The 21,541-nt window shown below is 47.8% G+C and overlaps 1 protein-coding gene across 5 annotated transcripts in view; it reads right to left on the bottom strand.

The window, feature by feature from the left end:
* SMARCC1 (SWI/SNF related BAF chromatin remodeling complex subunit C1) overlaps positions 1–21,541 on the bottom strand; it is an 845,345-nt gene that overhangs the window by 425,493 nt on the left and 398,311 nt on the right. For all 5 annotated transcript variants that reach the window (XM_069210868.1, XM_069210871.1, XM_069210870.1 and 2 more), the window contains exon 17: positions 8,059–8,212. In XM_069210868.1, coding sequence (XP_069066969.1) covers positions 8,059–8,212 — 154 coding nt within the window. The remainder of the gene's footprint in view (positions 1–8,058; positions 8,213–21,541) is intronic.

The following is a 21,541-nucleotide window of genomic DNA, read 5'->3' as shown; positions in this document are numbered from 1 at the left end:
AGGGGAAGCCTCGGGATTCCCTCTGCAGGCGGCGCTGTGGGGGCTCAGGGGGGACAGGTTTTGGTACTCACAGTATCAGAGTAGTCCTGGGGTCCCTCCTGAGGCGTCGGATCTCCACCAGCCGAGTCGGGGTCGCCGGGTGCAGTGTTGCAAGTCTCACGCTTCTTGCGGGGAGCTTGCAGGGTTCTTTAAAGCTGCTGGAAACAAAGTTGCAGCTTTTCTTGGAGCAGGTCCGCTGTCCTCGGGAGTTTCTTGTCTTTTCGAAGCAGGGGCAGTCCTCAGAGGATGTCGAGGTCGCTGGTCCCTTTGGAAGGCGTCGCTGGAGCAGGATCTTTGGAAGGCAGGAGACAGGCCGGTGAGTTTCTGGAGCCAAGGCAGTTGTCGTCTTCTGGTCTTCCGCTGCAGGGGTTTTCAGCTGGGCAGTCCTTCTTCTTGTAGTTGCAGGAATCTAATCTTCTAGGGTTCAGGGTAGCCCTTAAATACTAAATTTAAGGGCGTGTTTAGGTCTGGGGGGTTAGTAGCCAATGGCTACTAGCCCTGAGGGTGGGTACACCCTCCTTGTGCCTCCTCCCAAGGGGAGGGGGTCACAATCCTAACCCTATTGGGGGAATCCTCCATCTGCAAGATGGAGGATTTCTAAAAGTTAGAGTCACCTCAGCTCAGGACACCTTAGGGGCTGTCCTGACTGGCCAGTGACTCCTCCTTGTTATTCTCATTATTTTCTCCGGCCTTGCCGCCAAAAGTGGGGCCTGGCCGGAGGGGGCGGGCAACTCCACTAGCTGGAGTGTCCTGCTGGGTTGGCACAAAGGAGGTGAGCCTTTGAGGCTCACCGCCAGGTGTGACAATTCCTGCCTGGGAGAGGTGTTAGCATCTCCACCCAGTGCAGGCTTTGTTACTGGCCTCAGAGTGACAAAGGCACTCTCCCCATGGGGCCAGCAACATGTCTCGGTTTGTGGCAGGCTGCTAGAACTAGTCAGCCTACACAGATAGTCGGTTAAGTTTCAGGGGGCACCTCTAAGGTGCCCTCTGTGGTGTATTTTACAATAAAATGTACACTGGCATCAGTGTGCATTTATTGTGCTGAGAAGTTTGATACCAAACTTCCCAGTTTTCAGTGTAGCCATTATGGTGCTGTGGAGTTCGTGTTTGACAGACTCCCAGACCATATACTCTTATGGCTACCCTGCACTTACAATGTCTAAGGTTTTGTTTAGACACTGTAGGGGTACCATGCTCATGCACTGGTACCCTCACCTATGGTATAGTGCACCCTGCCTTAGGGCTGTAAGGCCTGCTAGAGGGGTGTCTTACCTATACTGCATAGGCAGTGAGAGGCTGGCATGGCACCCTGAGGGGAGTGCCATGTCGACTTACTCGTTTTGTCCTTACTAGCACACACAAGCTGGCAAGCAGTGTGTCTGTGCTGAGTGAGAGGTCTCCAGGGTGGCATAAGACATGCTGCATCCCTTAGAGACCTTCCTTGGCATCAGGGCCCTTGGTACTAGAAGTACCAGTTACAAGGGACTTATCTGGATGCCAGGGTCTGCCAATTGTGGATACAAAAGTACAGGTTAGGGAAAGAACACTGGTGCTGGGGCCTGGTTAGCAGGCCTCAGCACACTTTCAATTGTAAACATAGCATCAGCAAAGGCAAAAAGTCAGGGGGCAACCATGCCAAGGAGGCATTTCCTTACAATGACCCTGTGCTTGAGACCACTGTGATGCTAGGCACTGTTGTAAGGGCCTCATGTGCAGTCTTGCGTTTGGGACAATGGCTATGCATGAAGACATCATGCCTAGGAGTTGTAGTACCATCTTTGCTTGTATCCTTTGTGTTGGATACATGCGTTGTATGATGGTGTTGAAATTTTGAATTCTTTGTGGACTTGGAGTGGCTACTCCTTTTGATGTGTCTATTATGGCTCCTAGGTATTGTTGTACCTTGCGCGGCAGAATTTGGGATTTTGTGAAGTTGACGGTGAACCCTAGTTTGAAGAGGGTTTGTATGATATGATTTGTGTGATTTGAGCACTCTATTAACGAATGGGCCTTGATTAGCCAGTCGTCTAGATATGGGAACACATGTATTTGCTGCCTTCTTATGTGTGCAGCGACTACCGCTAGACATTTGGTAAAGACTCTTGGTGCGGTTGTTAATCCGAAAGGCAGTACCTTGAATTGGTAATGTATTCCCTTGAATACAAACCTTAGGTATTTCCTGTGCGATGGGTGTATTGGTATATGGAAATAAGCATCCTTGAGGTCTAAAGTTGCCATGTAGTCGTGTAGTTTTAGCAATGGCAATACTTCTTGTAGTGTGACCATGTGAAAGTGGTCTGATTTGATGAAAGTGTTCACTACTCTGAGGTCTAGGATTGGTCTCAGCGTTTTGTCCTTCTTTGGTATCAGAAAGTACAGTAAGTAAACTCCTGTGTTTATTAGTGTGTTTGGCACTAATTCGATTGCATTCTTTTGCAATAGTGCCTGTACTTCTATCTCCAGGAGATTGGAATGATGTTTTGTCAAATTTTGTGCTTTTGGTGGTATGTTTGGAGGGAATTGTAGAAATTCTATGCAATAACCATGTTGGATAATTGCTAGAACCCAAGTGTCTGTAGTGATTTCCTCCCATGCTTTGTAATAATGACTTATTCTTCCCCCCACTGGTGTTGTGTGGAGGGGGTGAGTGACATGTGAGTCACTGTTTAGTAGTAGGGGTTTTGGGGCTCTGAAATCTTCCTCTATTCCTAGGGAATTGCCCTCCTCTATATTGTCCCCGAAAACCTCCTCTATACTGTCCCTGGAAACTGGACGGTGTTGCTTGTGAGGTGCTGGCTTGTGTGCTCTGACCCCGAAACCCCCCCTCTAAAGGGTGTTTTACGGAATGTGCTGTAATTCCCTCTGCTCTGCGGGGAGTAGAGTGCGCCCATGGCTTTGGCAGTGTCCGTGTCTTTTTTGAGTTTCTCAATTGCTGTGTCCACTTCTGGACCGAACAGTTCTTTTTCGTTAAAAGGCATATTGAGAACTGCTTGCTGAATCTCTGGTTTAAATCCAGACGTTCGGAGCCATGCATGTCTTCAGATAGTTACAGATGTATTAATTGTCCGTGCAGCTGTATCTGCAGCGTCCATGGAGGAGCGGATCTGGTTGTTGGAAATGGTCTGTCCCTCCTCAACCACTTGTTTTGCCCTATTTTGTAGGTCCTTGGGCAGATGTTCAATGAGATGTTGCATCTCATCCCAATGGGCCCTGTCATAGCGCGCAAGTAGTGCCTGGGAGTTCGCGATGCGCCACTGGTTTGCAGCTTGTGCTGCGACTCTCTTACCAGCTGCATCGAACTTGCGGCTTTCTTTATCTGGGGGTGGTGCATCTCCAGATGTGTGGGAGTTGGCCCTTTTCCTAGCTGCTCCTACAACGACAGAGTCTGGTGGCAGCTGTGTAGTGATGAAAACCGGGTCTGTAGGAGGCGCCTTATACTTTTTTTCCCACCCATGGTGTGATTGCCCTACTTTTGACCGGCTCCTTAAAGATTTATTTTGCGTGCCGGAGCATACCAGGGAGCATAGGCAGGCTTTGGTATGAGCTGTGGGTGGAGGAGAGTGTGTTGAATAAAAAATCATCCTCGACCTGTTCTGAGTGGAGGCTTACATTGTGAAATTGTGCTGCTCTAGCCACCACTTGAAAATACGCGGTGCTGTCCTCTGGTGGAGATGGCTTCGTAGGGTATGCCTCCGGACTGTTATCTGACACTGGGGCATCGTATAGGTCCCATGCGTCTTGATCTTGGTCACCCTGGCTCATGGTGGTGTGAGCTGGGGAGTGTGATGGAGTTTGTGCTGGTGAGACGTTAATCACGGGCGGAGGAGAGGGTGGTGGGGTAACTCTTTTCACCACTTTCGGTTGTGGTGTCTGTTCAGTTTGGAACTCCAACCTTCTCTTTCTTCTAATAGGGGGAAGGGTGCTTATTTTTCCTGTCCCCTGCTGTATGAAAATACGCTTTTGCGTATGGTCCACATCAGTTGATTGTAGCTCTTCCTCAAACCTATGCTTTTGCATTTGGGAGGTTAGCGAGTGCTCTTCTGTATAAGAGCCTGAAGCTGGGTCGGTTGCAGTTTGTTTCGGCACCGAAACTTTGTCTGCGTCCATTTTCGGCTCCGAGGTGACTTTTTTCTTTTTCGGGGCCGAAACCTGTCGGCGCCGATCTTCTTCGGGGCCGCTGTCTCGGCGTCGAGCCGTGTCTACACCGGCATCTCGGTGTCGATGCTTGTCTCCAGCACTTTCTCGGTCCCGAGAAGGCTGCGTGCCGGTGTCTCGACCGGAGTCGGACGATCTCGGCACTGTTTGGGCCTTTTTCGGTGCCGACGGTCGGTCACCGAATTTATGGGTGGAGCCATGGCCTGGTGGCAGTGGCGTCCCCTGGGCCTTGTAAATCTTCCTCCGAGTGGTTTTCGACGTCTTACTCACGGTTTGTGTATCGTCGAATCCTTCGGAGTCTGAGTCTTGGATCGAGAAGGTACCTTCCTCTTCTTGTTCCTCGAACTCTCGGTGGGCTGTCGGCGCGGACGCCATCTGAAGTCTTCTGGCTCGACGGTCTCGGAGTGTTTTTCGGGACCGGAACGCACGACAGGCCTCGCAGGTGTCTTCACTGTGCTCAGGTGACAGGCACAGGTTGCAGACCAAGTGTTGGTCTGTATAGGGGTATTTATTGTGGCATTTGGGGCAGAAACGGAACGGGGTCCGTTCCATCGGCGTTCTTCAGCACGCGGTCGGGCCGACCAGGCCCCGACGGGGGATCGAAAAACTACCCCGAAGGGCACCGGAGCTCTTCGATCCTTCGACGCGGTGTTGAATCTAACTACGCTGATCCCGAACGCAACAATACCGACGAAAATCTTCCGAAATTAGCTATCTTTCCGTTCCGAAACTCGGAGCGACAGGAACACGTCCGAACCCGATGGCGGAAAAAAAACAATCGAAGATGGAGTCGACGCCCATGCGCAATGGAGACAAAAGGAGGAGTCACTCGGTCCCGTGACCCGAAAGACTTCTTCGAAGAAAAACAACTTGTAACACTCCGGCCCAACACCAGATGGCGAGCTATTGCAAAACATGCGTATCTACAGCGACAGATGCTATCGAACGAGATGTTACTGAACCAGGAACAAAAATTGGGTGGTGTGGCTTCCTATGGTGAGGTTGCACCAGAAAGTGCTATATCCCGCTTGTGACTTGATGGTGAATATGTTAGGGAGTAATCGGAACCTGGAGTGACAGGTCTCTCTGGGTGAGACTTGTAGGAAGTTGGCTCTGTATATACTATTTCAAAGTAAGAAATAGCGTGCACAGAGTCCAAGGGTTCCCCTTAGAGGTAAGATAGTGGCAAAAAGAGATAATTCTAATGCTCTATTTTGGGGTAGTGTGGTCGTGCAGTAGGCTTATCAGAGGGTAGTGTTAAGCATTTGTTGTACACACACAGGCAATAAATGAGGAACACACACTCAAAGACAATACCAGGCCAATAGGTTTTTATATAGAAAAATACATTTTCTTAGTTTATTTTAAGAACCACAGGTTCAAGATTTACATGTAATACTTCAAATGAAAGGTGTTGCAGTTAGGTACTTTAGGAACTTTGAAATAGCAAAATAGCATATACAGTTTTCACATAAATGACATATAGCTATTTTAAAACTAGACACTGCAATTCTCAACAGTTCCTGGGGGAGGTAAGTGTTTGTTAGTTTTTGCAGGTAAGTAAACCACCTACGGGGTTCAAGTTTGGTTCCAAGGTAGCCCACCGTTGGGGGTTCAGAGCAACCCCAAAGTTACCACACCAGCAGCTCAGGGCCAGTCAGGTGCAGAGGTCAAAGTGGTGCCCAAAACGCATAGGCTTCAATGGAGAAAGGGGTGACCCGGTTCCAGTCTGCCAGCAGGTAAGTACCCGCGTCTTCGGAGGGCAGACCAGGGGGGTTTTGTAGGGCACAGTGGGGGGGGGGGGGGGGGACACAAGTCCACACAGAAAGTACACCCTCAGCGGCACGGGGGCGGCCGGGTGCAGTGTGCAAACAAGCGTCGGGTTCTCAATGGGAGTGCCAAGTCGACTTAGTCATTTTCTCCCCACCAGCACACACAAGCCGGCAGGCAGTGTGTATATGCTGAGTGAGGGGTCCCCAGGGTGGCATAAGACATGCTGCAGCCCTTAGAGACCTTCCCTGTCATCAGGGCCCTTGGTACCAGGGGTACCAGTTACAAGGGACTTACCTGGGTGCCAGGGTTGTGCCAATTGTGGAGACAAAGGTACAGTTTAGGGAAAGAACACTGGTGCTGGGGCCTGGTTAGCAGGGTCGCAGCACACTTTCAAATCATAACTTGGCATCAGCAAAGGCAAAAAGTCAGGTGGTAACCATGCCAAGGAGGCATTTCCTTAGAAGACTCCTATGACTATCTAGAAGATCGATGTAGAGATGGTGGCAAATATGTTGCTCTTGATATTACTTTTGAAGGCATTGATGGCTTAGACGTCACAGTTGAAGGTCTTGACATCAAAGAAAGTTGTTTCAGCGTCGATTGAGATGTCCTTGACATCGAATGAAGTGACCTCGAAGTTGACCGAGTTGGTGTCAGTGCTGACAGAGCCAGTCTTGATGCTAAAGGGGTAGACTCACCATTGACAGAGGTCAGTTCGATGTTCATGGAAGTGGTCTTACCGTTGATGGAATTGTCCTCGACATTCTACTCTGTTCTCAATGCGACCAACTGGGATCTTTTGCTGTTGAGTGACTCAACATTGCTGCAAGTAGGTATGTGTCTGGTCTTCGATGCTATGCTTCTCAACGTCATGGATCTCAACATCTAAAAGGGACCAAATTCTCTTCCCCCGATGTCTCCTCGCCTTGGATCTGCCTCTAGGTGAGTCCTTGGAGGCAGAAGAGACCATGGTAGAGGATTGACCTTCTCCATGGCTTCTAGAAGACCTGGCAGCATGTTCTTCGGTCCTTTGCTGCAGTTCATGAAATCTGATTTTCTATGTCCTTCTAAGTTCTTCTGGATAAGGACTGATTAAGTACAGGAGTTAGGTATGGAAGGAACATAAAACAGAGTATGTGGGGTCTGATGGTGCCATCTTTTTCCCCAGAGGAAGGACAATTCACAACTAGTTAAAACATTTGAACAGAAAGATGACACATTTATGTCAGAATAAAGGTGTCAAGCTGTTTAAAATGATGAAAGACATCAAGTGAAAATTATAAATATAAGCTTCCAAAAGATTTCAGACAAAAAGGCAGAGCTCAGTGTCCCAATAGCCTATTTCCAGGAGCTGGAAAATGAACTGACGGTCACCTGTGAGGCATGATGGGATACAGAGGATACTGTGAGCTTCCTAAAGGCACAGTGCCAGTTGCTATTCTACGTTTTACATTACAACCTACTGGCTGACAATGTCTCATATTTCCATTCTTTTTTCTCTTAAAAAAGGTTTATGAAATATGTTCTATGGTCAACCTTGTTATAGTGACGAATGTCCATGCACAATTTGTTTCTAAAATAAAAATTCAATTAAGTCTGACCATTTTTAGCAATCATTGGGCTACAAACATATATAAATTACTGTGGTACAAAGTTCTTGTTATTATTATACATATATGTACACTTTTTTAAACTGCTTTGAGATCCCAGCACGTGGGCAGGACTATTTAGTACTTATGACTTTGAGGATTTCCCTAGAACAGAACTTCAGTGTTGGTACACCGAAATACACAGAATCTTAAGGCACTAAATATCAAACATTTAAAAGCAATTACATGTGTTACTACCGGAAGCCAGCAAATCATATTTTCTTTGCAATAATTTATATGTTGCATCAACAGACAACATATAATTGCATCCTGGATTCTTGTTATCACAGACATATTAATAAAAATTTTGACTTAAATCAATCTCCTATACCTCTTGAACTAAATCTAGCCAATTCTGCCTTGCTATACTCCTCACATTACACAATTTGTGTAAAGAAGGTACAGACACTCAAACAAGAATATGATGCATTTGTGGTTGTACCTGAGGAGTTCGGAGATGAAGTGGTACAAGTCCAGAGGGAGTATCAGCAAGCACATTGAAATGAGGAGTAGGTGGTGGGCCCATGGCCATGGGTCTGCTCTCTACATCCACTTGGTAATTAACAAGACCCCACTGCTCCAAGAAGGCATGCACTCTAAATAGGAAAACAGGAGTTTAACATATGTAAATTACCCTGAACTTTCCAATGTGGTTAAAACATTCAGTGAGTGACATTGGCTATCAAAATGTACGTCATCTCATATAAATGGGTTAAAAAGTTAAAATATACATCACCTTTAACATGTAACTTTCCATTGCACAGTATTTTCCATACATAAAAACCCAAAGACAACCTGCTCAAAAACCATGAGTAGTGTAGGAAACTGGGTTCTGGTTGCAGAAGCCCCTACTTTTTGATGCAACTTAGCCTGAAGAGCACTGGGTTCCAGCTAACCAGGTCCCCAAATGCCAGTTTTCCTTCCCTAAAAGAAGAGACCAGGTCACTTGATCCCCAGGTGCCCAGGCCCTATAACACCTCTGCAAGTTGTTAGTGAGTGGTGCCTCTGGTACCTAGGGCAGGGGAACTACAGAGGATCCCCCAAGAACTGCAGCACAGCTTGAGCCACTCTAAGGAACCCAGCACCAAACTCTTATAGACTGTCACTGCAAGGTGTGTGAAAAGGTGATCCATAAAGTGAAAACAGGACATGGCACACACGTATGTGCCATGCCCCCTAACAATGCCTGTAATACTTGTAAGCCGCCCCCTACAGCAGGCCTTACAGCTCTAAGGCAGGGTGCATTATAGTACAGGTGAGGACATATCTACATGAGCAAATATGCCCCTGCTATGTCTTTATTGATCCTTAGACATAGTAAGTGAACAGGGAAGCCATTTTAAATACATGTGGGGGACACTGGTCAACATGAGTTCCCCAGCTCCATGATGGCTTCACTGAAAATAGTGATGTTTTGTATCAAACATCTCAAATTAACAAACCCTCCTTGATTCCAGTGATGGATTTATTAATACATGCCCCCAGTGGGCACCTTAGGGGTGAATCCTGAAAACCTACCAAATTGATGGGCTGACTGACTAGTTTCCATCAGTCTACCATCAACAGACAAGTTTCTGATTCTACCTCCACCAACCCCATCAACCCAAGGGTGAACACCTTTGCTCACGGGCAGTCAGTAACAAAGACTGCCTTGGCAGGGGGGTTACATACCCCTCCCAACAGGATGACCTGCAAATCTGCATTCCAAGGCAGGGGAACTTCAAAGAAGCCCACCAACCTCATATGCAGAACTGGTTTCTCTCAGATGGGATATGCCGACCACCCTGCCCCAGGGCCTATTTGGCACATGGAATTAGCTACGCAGGAGGAATGTTCCTTTTGCAGGCTGGACACAACTCCAGGGTGACCAGCCTGAAATGAACATAGCCTTAGGAATGCCACCACCTTGTGTGTGGTGGAATTCGGAATTCTGGGAGAGGGAGATGACCGCACCTCAAAGGCAGAGGTCATCTATGGGCCGTAGTGATCCCGTTGGTAAGCAGCCCATTGGCTCCTACCCTTCACACCGTAAACTGAGTATTTAGGAGACCCCCTGATACCAGGACCTCAGATTCCTGCTGACCTATGACAAACAACAATGAAGAGCAGCAAAAGAAAAGACTGAGGAAGAAGCAACTGACTTGGCACCAGTCCTGCTAACCTGTCTGCTATTCCCCGCTGAACAGTACCTAAGTTGTTTTGTCCTGCAAGCTGCTGTGCCTCCAAAAGCCTGATGGGACTCCCTGCCTTTAACAAAGACCCAGAGTAGGAAAGTACCCTCTTTTTGATATGGTTACCCCCACTTTTTGCCTACTGTCAGTGTGTTTTGAGTGTGTTTACTGGGATCCTGCTAACAACAACCCCAGTGACTGTGCTCTCGCCCTCTAAATTTGGTTGTCCCTGAATTTCTGCACCTCACAATGGGCATACTGGCGACCCCCAGGTAAGTCCCTAGTATATCGTACCTAGGTACCAAGGGCACTGGGGCACCAGGGCTTCTCCATGGGCTGCAGCATGTATTACGCCACTCAAGGGAGCCCATGCAAAAGATATTTCCCGGCCTGCCATTGCAGCCTGCATGAAAAGGTGCATGCCACCCCTCTCACTACAGGTCACTGCACCAGGTCACTATAAGCCATCCATATGGCAGACCCTCCTAGCCCAGAGGGTAGGGTGCAAGTACCTGTGTGTGAGGGCACCCCTGCATTAGCAGAGGTGTCCCCATGAACTCCAACTCCATTTTCCTGGACGAGTGCCGGGAAGCCATTTTACCCGTGCACTGGATATAGGTCACTACCTATGTCCAACTACACAATGGTAACTCGGAACCTGGGCATGTTTAGTATCAAACATTTAAGAATCATACCCCAATACTGTTGCTAGTATTTGTTGTATGATTCCATGTACTCTGGGGGCTCCTTAGCGGACCGCCAGCTTTGCTCCTACCAGTTGGCAGGGTTTTCCCAGGCCGCCTGCGCTGCTGCCATACTACAGATAGGTTTCTGCCCTCTTATTGCCTGAACAGCTCCAGCCCATGAAGGCAGAACAAAGGATTTCCTTTGGAAGAGGGAGGCAACACCCTGTCCCTTTGGAATTAGGTGTTACATGGCTTGGGAGGGGTAGCCTCTTCAAGCCACTGGTATGCTAGAAGGGCACATTTGGTGCCCTCTTTGCATAAACCCGATTGCACCACTCCAGGGACCCCCGGTCTCTGCTCTGGTGCGAATCTGGGCAATGGACAGGGGAGTTACTACTCCCCTGTCCATCACCACCCCAAGGGTGGTGCCCAGAGCTCCTCCAGGTGGACACTTGATTCTGCTATCTTGAATCCAAGGTGGGCAGAAGCCCCTAGGAGCATCTGAGTGGCCAGGTCAGGCAGGTGACATCACAGCCACTTACTGATAGGTGACCAATACCCATTTTAGGGCTATATACAGTCTCCCTCTTGGGTGGGTCCTCAGATTCGACGTGCAACATTCCAACAGTACTTCTCTGCAAAGTTTACTTCAACTTCAGGCCATTGGAACCTCAAATGGACTTCACAGGAACATACAATCAGCAGCTCCAGCGACGACTTCGCTCTGCAACATTACTTCTCCGGCTCCTACAAGCAACTGCAACATCTCCTGTGGTGCATCCTCGAAGGGTGGCAAGTCTTCAGTCTGCACCAAGAAGCAAGAAGGAATCTCTCTTGGAATGAAGGAGTCACTCCCCTGCATCTGCAGGCATCAACTGCAACGACGACTGGCTGTGTGGATCTTCTCTCCTACAACTCTGCGAGGATCCTGCAACACAGGTCATGGTCTTTAGAGGTTCCCTTGGTCCCCTCTACAAGCTGTCCAACTTGGGAGGTGGTGAGTCTTTGCCTCTCCTTGCAGCAGAGTACCCCTATGCATTGCGATTCTTACAGCTACCAAGCCTTGTTGGCTCACCTTCCAAGGGATCTTCAGGCTCAGTGTAGCGCCAACCTCCAGCACTTTTCTCTGCAATGCAATGCATAGTCTCCTGTCTGCTGCTCCAGTGACGTACTCCCCTAAGTGAGTTGAGAGACACTCCTGGTCCAAGGCAGCTCTGCATCTCTTCATCTGCAACTCTCGCCTTTGCCAAAGCTTGTTGGTGGTTCTTCCACACCACTGACTGACTGCAACTCTTTTTCCAACGTGGGACATCGACTGCATCACTCCTTGAATTCTTCTGCTCCTGAACGGCACACCCGACTCCTGATCCTCACCGTCAACCTGGTCCTGCATCTCCACTAAGGAGGGTAGTGATTCCTGACCCAAACTGACACTACAACTCGAACTGGATTTTCTAATCCTGTCCAGATGAGTATTCACTGTCTAAGTGGAAATACGAGGAGAATCCTTCTGCACTGAAGTGGTAACTCCCAGGTCCAAGTTCCACTGAATAGTCCATTTCCTGGTGACACACGGACCACCTCAAAAGTTGGGGATTTTCCACTTTCATTTCTTTTAACCATATAAGGGGCTTGTGTGAACAAGGAAGTGAGTAGCAAACAAGTATGGCCTCAACTTCTTCAAAATACAAACCACAGTAAAGTCCTCCCTTTTTATGGCTGACCAACACTTTTCCACGGGGTCAACCTTCTGGTTATAAAAGCCACAGGTAGGTCCCTGGCCCTCTTACTTCAGTTGTGATAGTACTGCCTCAATCCATTCCTCAGAAGCATCTGTCTGTACTATAAATTGCTTAGAATAGTCAGGGTTTCTCAAAATAGGAGCAGAGCACATGGCCTGTTTGAGGTCATAAAAAGCTTTTTGGCAGCTGGCAGTCCATAAAATTGCCTTTGGCATGGTTTTAGAAGTGAGGTCATTTAGAGGGGCTACAACGGAGCCATAATTCTTAATGAACGTCCTGTACAACCCAGTGAGGCCTAAGAAGGCTCGAACCTCGGTCTGTGTAGTAGGGGCAGTCCAATCCAGAATAGTCTGGATTCTCCCCTGTAGTGCCTGAATCAGGACTATACCCACCAGGTGGCCCAGATATACAACTTTCCCCTGCCCTATCTGCCACTTAGAGGCCTTGCTAGTAAGGCCTGCCCTTTGCAGAGCCTCTAAAGCATTACCTAGGTGGACCAGGTGATCCTCCCAGGTGGAGCTAAAGACAGTTATGTCATCAAGATAAGCTGCACTGAAGCTTCCAAAACATTGCAGACCTTTATGTGCCAGCCTCTGGAATGTGGAAGGTGCATTTTCAACCCAAATGGCATATCAGTAAAGTGATAGTGCCCACCAGGGGTGGAAAATGCTGTTTTTGGTTTAGCATCCTCTGCCAGTAACCAGCAGTCACATCAAAGGTGATCAGATACTTTGCAGTATCTATCAGCTCATTTGCCCTAGGGATAGGTGGAGCATCTGTTTTAGTAGCAGTGCTAAGATCTCTGTAGTCTACACTGTAAGGAAATGCCTTCCTTGGCATGGTTACCCCCTGACTATTTGCCTTTGGTTGATGCCAGGTATGACTGAAAATGTGTTGGAACCCTGCTAACCAGGCTCCAGCACCAGTGTTCTTTCCAAAACTATACCTTTTTCCTCACAATTGGCACAGCCCTGTCACACAGATAAGTCCCTTGTAAATGGTACCCATGGTACCAAGGGCCCTGTGGCCAGGGAAAGTCTCTAAGGGCCGCAGGATGTCTTATGCCACCCTGGGGACCCCTCACACAGCACATGCACAGTGCCTCACAGCTGGTGTGTGCTAGTGGGGAGAACATGACAAAGTCAACATGACACTCCCCTCAGAGTGCCATGCTCACCAACCACTGCCTGTGGCATAGGTAAGTCCCCCCTATAGCAGGCCTTACAGCCCTAACGCAGGGTGCACCATACCACAGGTGAGGGCATAAGTGCATGAGCACTATGCCCCTACAGTGTCTAAGCAAAACCTTAGACACTAAGTGCAGGGTAGCCATAAAGAGTATATCTTCTGGGAGTCTGTCAATTACTAACTCCACTGTTCCATAATGGCTACACTGAAATCTGGGAAGTTTGGCATCAAATGTTTCAGCACAATAAATGCACACTGATGCCAGTGTGGGATTTATTGTAAAATACACCCAGAGGGCATCTTAGAGATGTCCCTGGAATCCCAGTCCGACTCCTAGTGATAGGATGACCAGTTTCTGCTAGCCTGCCACAACCAGATGAGTTTCTGGCCACATGGGGTGAGTGCCTTTGTCACTCTGTGGCCAGGAACAAAGCCTGTACTGGGTGGAGGTGCTTCACACCTCCCCCTGCAGGAACTGTAACACCTGGTGGTGAGCCTCAAAGACTCATGCCTTTTGTTACAGCACCCCAGGGCATCCCAGCTAGTGGAGATGCCCGCCCCTCTGGCCACTGCCCCCACTTTTGGCAGCAAGGCCGGAGGAGATAAAGAGGAAAACAAGGAGGAGCAACCCACCAGTCAGGACAGCCCCTAAGGTGCCCTGAGCTGAGGTGACTCCTGCCTTTAGAAATCCTCCATCTTGAGACTGGAGGATTCCCCTAATAGGAATAGGGATGTGCCCCCCTCCCCTCAAGGAGGAGGCACAAAGAGGGTGTAGCCACTCTCCAGGACAGTAGCCATTGGCACCTGCCCCCCAGTCCTAAACACACCCTAAATTTAGTATTTAGGGGCAACCCTGAACCCAGGAAATCAGATTCCTGCAAGCTGAAGAAAGAAGAAGGGCTGCTAACCTGAAAGCTCCTCAGAGACGACAACTGACTTGGCCCCAGCCCTACCGGCCTGTCTCCAGACTCAAGGAACCTGCACAGCGACGTATCGGTCAGGGACCAGCGACCTCTGAGGACTCCGAGGACTGCCCTGAACCCGAAGGACCAAGAAACTCCTGAGAACAGCGGCACTGTTCAAAAGCTGCAACAACTTTGCACCTTTAAAGCAATTTTCAAAGAACTCTCTCTTCCCGCCGGAAGTGTGAGACTTCACACACTGCACCCGACTTGGGTTCAGGACAACCAACACCGTAGAGAGGACTCCAAGGCGACTCCGATGACGTGGACACCCTGAGTCGACTCCCCTGCACGCCCACAGCGACGCCTGAGAGAGGATCCAGAGGCTCCCCCTGACTGCGACTGCCTGGTAACAATGGATCCCGACGCCTGGACCAAGCACTGCACCCGCAGCCCTCAGGACCGAGAGGAACAGTCAAACCCAGTCAGTGGGTGGCCTGAGAAGCCCCCTGTGCCCTGCCTGCATCGCCGAAGTGACCCCTGGGTCCCTCCATTGCTTTCTATAAATAACCCGACACATAAATTGCACACTGCACCCGGCCGCCCCTGTGCCGCTGAGGGTGTGTTTGGTGTGCTTGTGTGACGCCCCCCCCACCACAAACTAGAGCAGTGGTTCCCAACCTTTTGACTTCTGTGGACCCCAATTTTATCTTTATTGGAACAGGGGACCCCCACTGAATCAATTTTGGAATCCGTGAACCCCCCCCAACTGAGCCATTATTGAAAGCTGGGACCTAATCTGTTAATATTATTTTATTTTTTTTAAGCAGTTGCGGACCCCCTGAGAAGGCTTTGCGGACCCCCAGGGGTTCCCGGACAACAGGTTGGTAACCACTGAACTAGAGCATTAGTATTATCTAACTGTGCCACTATCAACCTCTAAGGGGAGCCCTTGGACTCTGTGCACACTATCTCTCACTTTGACGTAGTATATACAGAGCCCACTTCCTACAATAAATATATCTATATGTAAAAGAAAACAATCTAAGATGGAGTTGATGCCCATGCGCAATGGAGCCGAAAAGGAGGAGTCACTCGGTCCCGTGACCCGAAAAGACTTCTTCAAAGAAAAACAACTTGTAACACTCCGAGCCCAACACTAGACAGCAGGACCTGTGCATAGCATGTGTATCTGCAGCTACACATGCCATCGAACATATTATATATATATATATATATATATATATATATATATATATATATATATATGGAAAATGTCACTTTCCCAGTGTACATCTGTTCGTGGCATGAGACGCTGCAGATTCACATGCTGTGCATATCCCGCCATCTAGTGTTGGGCTCGGAGTGTTACAAGTTGTTTTTCTTCTAAGAAGTCTTTTCGAAGTCACGAGATCGAGGGACTCCTCCCATTTTGGCTCCATTGCGCATTGGCGTCGACTCCATCTTAGATTGTTTTCCCCGCAGAGGGTGAGGTAGGAGTTGTGTATATAGTAATAGTGCCCATGCAATGGAGTAAGTATGTATGTACATAATGTGACTAAAAGTATTTTAATTACAAATGTACAAATATACAAGATTAATTTTAATCAACTTATAATGGCTACAGGCTCCCGGGGAGGTTAGAGGGCGCATGTGAATCTGCAGCGTCTCATGCCACAAACAGATGTACACTGGGTAAGTGACACTTGCCGTTCAATGGCATGTGTAGCTGCAGATACATATGCTGTGCATAGACTAGTAAGCAGTTATCTCCCCAAAAGCGGTGGTTTAGTCTGCAGGAGTTGAAGTTGTTTGAAATAATGTTCTTAGTACTGCTTGTCCTACTGTGGCTTGTTGTGTTGTCAACACATCCACGCAGTGAATGTATGAGGCGTAGACCATGTGGCTGTCTTACAGATTTCTGTAATTGGTATATTCCCTAGAAAGGCCATTGTGGCGCCTTTCTTTCTAGTGGAGTGTGCCTTAGGTGTAATAGGCAGTTCTCTCTTGGCTTTCACATAACAGGTTTGAATACATTTAACTATCCATCTGGCAATGCCTTGTTTGGATATTGGATTTCCTGTATGAGGTTTTTGGTAAGCTACAAACAATTGTTTTGCTTTGCGAAACTGTTTGGTTCCATCAATGTAGTACATTAGAGCTCTTTTTATGTCTAATGTATGTAATGGTCTTTCAGCTACAGAGTCTGGTTGTGGAAAAACACTGGGAGTTCCACAGTTTGGTTTAAGTGGAACGGTGATCTAACTTTTGGCAAAAATGTGGGATTTGTGCGTAGAACCACTTTATGTTTGTGTATTTGTATAAAGGGTTCTTGTATGGTAAAGGCTTGTATTTCACTTACTGTTCTGAGAGATTTGATAGCTATTAGGAAGGCTACTTTCCAAGTTAAGTATTGCATTTCACAAGAGTGCATGGGTTCGAATGGTGGACCCATGAGTCGCGTTAATACAATATTGAGGTTCCACGAAGGAACTGGTGGTGTTCTCGGTGGAATGATCCTTTTTAGACCCTCCATAAATGCTTTTATGACTGGGATTCTGAATAGTGAAGCTGAATGTGTAATTTGCAGATAAGCAGAAATTGCTGTGAGATGTATTTTAATGGATGAAAAAGCGAACTTAGATTTTTGTAAGTGTAGTAAGTAGCTTACAATGTGTTTAGCGGACGAGTGTAATGGTTGAATTTGATTATTATGACAGTAATAAACAAATCGTTTCCATTTATTTGCGTAGCAATGTCTTGTAGTAGGTTTTCTAGCTTGTTTGATGACCTCCATACATTCTTGTGTAAGGTCTAGGTGTCCGAATTCTAAGATTTCAGGAGCCAGATTGCTAGATTGAGTGATGCTGGATTCGGGTGTCTGATCTGCTGTTTGTGTTGAGTTAACAGATCTGGTCTGTTTGGTAGTTTGATGTGAGGCACTACTGACAGGTCTAGTAGTGTTGTGTACCACGGTTGTTGTGCCCAAGTTGGTGATATTAGTATTAGTTTGAGTTTGTTTTGACTCAATTTGTTTACTAGATACAGAATGAGTGGGAGAGGGGGAAAAGTGTAAGCAAATATCCCTGACCAACTCCTCCATAACGCATTGCCTTTGGAGTGAGGCTGTGGGTACCTGGATGTGTAGTTTTGGCATTTTGCGTTTTCTTTTGTTGCGAATAGGTCTATTTGCGGTGTTCCCCAGTTTTGGAAGTAGGTTAGTAGTATCTGGGGATGACTCTCCCATTCGTGGATCTGTTGGTTATCTCGACTGAGATTGTCTGCCAACTGGTTTTGAATTCCTGGGATGTATTGCGCTATTAGCCGTATGTGATTGTGAATGCCAAATCTTCTTTGCTAAGAGACACAGTTATGATGAGTGTGTGCCTCCTTGTTTGTTTAAGTAATACATTGTTGTCATGTTGTCTGTTTTGACAAGAATGTGTTTGTGGGCAATTAGCGGTTGAAATGCTTTCAACGCTAGAAACACTGCTAGTAGTTCTAGCTGATTTATATGAAGTTGTTTCAGCTGAATGTCCCATTGTCCCTGGATGCTGTGTTGGTTGAGGTGTGCTCCCCACCCTACCATGAAAGCATCTGTTGTGATTACTTATTGAGGCACTGGGTCCTGGAATGGCCGCCCCTGATTTAAATTGACATGATTCCACCATTGTAGCAAGGTGTGTGTTTGGCAGTCTATCAACACTAGATCTTGAAGTTGACCCTGTGCTTGTGTCCATTGTGTTGCTAGGCACTGTTGTAAGGGCCGCAAGTGTAATCTTGCATTTGGGACAATGGCTATGCATGAGGACATCATGCCTAGTAGTTTCATCACTAATTTTACCTGATACTTTTGGTTTGGGTGCATGCTTTGTATTACGTTTTGGAATGCTTATACCCTTTGTGGACTTGGAGTGGCAATCCCTTTTTTTGTGTTGATTGTTGCTCCTAAGTATTTTTGTATTTGACACAGCTGTAAGTGTGATTTTTGGTAGTTTATTGAGAACCCTAGTTTGTGAAGGGTTTCTATGAAGTATTTTGTGTGTTGGAGACACGGTTTCTGTGAGTTGGTTTTGATTAACCAATCGTCTAGATACGGGAATATGTGTATGTGCTGTCTTCTGATATGTGCCGCTACTACTGCAAGGCATTTCGTAAATACCCTTGGTGCTGTTGTTATTCGGAATGGTAACACTTTGAACTGGTAATGTGCTCCTTGGAATACAAACCTTAAGTATTTCCTGTGTGAAGGATGTATGGGTATATGGAAGTACGCATCTTTGAGATCTAATGTCGTCATGTAATCTTGTTGTTTGAGCAAGGGGATTACGTCTTGAAGTGTTACCATGTGAAAATGATCTGATTTGATGTAAAGATTTAGTGTTCTGAGATCTAATATAGGTCTTAGAGTTTTGTCTTTTTTGGGTATGAGAAAGTACAGGGAGTAAACCCCTGTCCCTTTCTGATGACTGGGTACTAGTTCTATTGCCTCTTTTTGTAACAACGCTTGGACCTCTATCTGTAATAGATCCATGTGTTGTTTGGACATGTTGTGTGTTTTTGGCGGCACATTTGGTGGTAATTGTAGGAATTCTATGCAATAACCATGTTGGATGATGGCTAGGACCCACAAGTCCGTTGTTATTTCCTCCCAATTTTTGTAAAAATCTGTTAGTCTCCCCCCCACTGGTGTTACGTGTTGGGGATTTGTGACACTGAAGTCACTGTTTGTTTTGAGGGGTCTTGGGACTTAGGAACTTTCCTCTAGTCTTAGGGAACTGTCCCCCTCTGTATTGTCCCCGAAAGCCTCCTCTCTGATACTGGCTCTGGTATGTGGGCCTGGTTTGTGAAGTTGAGGGTTCTGTTGTTTGACCCCGAAACCCCCCTCTAAATTGTGTCTTCCTAAAAGTGCCTCTGCTCTGTGGGGAGTAGAGCGCGCCCATGGCCGTATCTGTATCCTTTTTCAACTTCTCGATAGTGTCCACTTCCGGCCCAAACAACTGCTGTCCATTAAAAGGCATATTAAGCACAGCCTGTTGGATTTCGGGCTTGAATCCTGAGGTGCACAGCCATGCATGTCTCCGAATTGTCACCGCTTGTAGGAAGTTGGCTCTGTATGCACTATTTCAAAGTAAGGAATAGTATGCACAGAGTCCAAGGGTTCCCCTTAGAGGTAAGATAGTGGCAAAAAGAGAATACTAATGCTCTATTTAGTGGTAGTGTGGTCGAGCAGTAGGCTTATCAAAGGAGTAGTGTTAAGCATTTGTTGTACATACACACAGGCAATAAATGAGGAACACCCACTCAGAGACAAATCCAGGCCAATAGGTTTTGTTATAGAAAAATATATTTTCTTAGTTTATTTTAAGAACCACAGGTTCAAATTCTACATGTAATATCTCATTTGAAAGGTATTACAGGTAAGTACTTCAGGAACTTTAAATCATTACATTAGCATGTATACTTTTTACATAAAACACAATAAGCTGTTTTAAAAGTGGACACTTAGTGCAATTTTCACAGTTCCTGGGGGAGGTAAAGTATTGTTAGGTTTCACAGGTAAGTAAGTCACTTACAGGTTTCAGTTTTTGGTCCAAGGTAGCCCACCGTTGGGGGTTCAGAGCAACCCCAAAGTTACCACACCAGCAGCTCAGGGCCGGTCAGGTGCAGAGGTCAAAGAGGTGCCCAAAACACATAGGCTTCAATGGAGAGAAGGGGGTGCCCCGGTTCCGGCCTGCCAGCAGGAAAGTACCCGCGTCTTCGGAGGGCAGACCAGGGGGGTTTTGTAGGGCACGGGGGGGGGACACAAGTCAGCACAAAAAGTACACCCTCAGCAGCGCGGGGGCGGCCGGGTGCAGTGTGCGAACACGCGTCGGGTTTACAATGGTTTTCAATGAGAGATCAAGGGATCTCTTCAGCGGTGCAGGCAGGCAAGGGGGGGGGGCTCCTCGGGGTAGCCACCACCTGGGCAAGGGAGAGGGCCTCCTGGGGGTCACTCCTGCACAGAAGTTCCGTTCCTTTAGGTGCTGGGGGCTGCGGGTCTTTTCCAGCCGTCGGGAAATGGAGTTCCGGCAGTCGCGGTCAGGGGGAGCCTCGGGATTCCCTCTGCAGGCGTCGCTGTGGGGGCTCAGGGGGGACAACCTTGGTTACTCACGGTCTCGGAGTCGCCGGAGGGTCCTCCCTGAGGTGTTGGTTCGCCACCAGTCGAGTCGGGGTCGCCGGGGGCAGTGTTGCAAGTCTCACGCTTCTTGCGGGGAGTTGCAGGGGTCTTTAAATCTGCTCCTTGAAACAAAGTTGCAGTTCTTTTGGAGCAGTGCCGCTGTCCTCAGGAGTTTCTTGTCTTTCTTGAAGCAGGGCAGTCCTCAGAGGATTCAGAGGTCGCTGGTCCCTTGGAAAGCGTCGCTGGAGCAGGTTTCTTTGGAAGGCAGGAGACAGGCCGGTAGGACTGGGGCCAAAGCAGTTGGTGTCTTCTGTTCTTCCTCTGCAGGGGTTTTTCAGCTCGGCAGTCTTCTTCTTCTTGTAGTTTCAGGAATCTAAATTCTTAGGTTCAGGGAAGCCCTTAAATACTAAATTTAAGGGCGTGTTTAGGTCTGGGGGGTTAGTAGCCAATGGCTACTAGCCCTGAGGGTGGGTACACCCTCTTTGTGCCTCCTCCCAAGGGGAGGGGGTCACATCCCTAATCCTATTGGGGAATCCTCCATCTGCAAGATGGAGGATTTCTGAAAGTTAGAGTTACTTCAGCTCAGGACACCTTAGGGGCTGTCCTGACTGGCCAGTGACTCCTTCTTGTTATTCTCATTATCTTCTCCGGCCTTGCCGCCAAAAGTGGGGGCCGTGGCCGGAGGGGGAGGGCAACTCCACTAGCTGGAGTGTCCTGCGGTGCTGGCACAAAGGGGTGAGCCTTTGAGGCTCACCGCCAGGTGTGACAGCTCCTGCCTGGGGGAGGTGTTAGCATCTCCACCCAGTGCAGGCTTTGTTACTGGCCTCAGAGTGACAAAGGCACTCTCCCCATGGGGCCAGCAACATGTCTCGGTTGTGGCAGGCTGCTGGAACTAGTCAGCCTACACAGATAGTCGGTTAAGGTTTCAGGGGGCACCTCTAAGGTGCCCTCTGGGGTGAATTTTACAATAAAATGTACACTGGCATCAGTGTGCATTTATTGTGCTGAGAAGTTTGATACCAAACTTCCCAGTTTTCAGTGTAGCCATTATGGTGCTGTGGAGTCCGTGTTTGACA

This window comes from Pleurodeles waltl, chromosome 10, assembly GCF_031143425.1.
Source record: "Pleurodeles waltl isolate 20211129_DDA chromosome 10, aPleWal1.hap1.20221129, whole genome shotgun sequence".
Lineage (NCBI taxonomy): Eukaryota > Metazoa > Chordata > Amphibia > Caudata > Salamandridae > Pleurodeles > Pleurodeles waltl.
The sequence above is the reverse complement of the archived record's forward strand: the minus strand, read 5'-3'. Positions and strand labels throughout refer to the sequence as shown.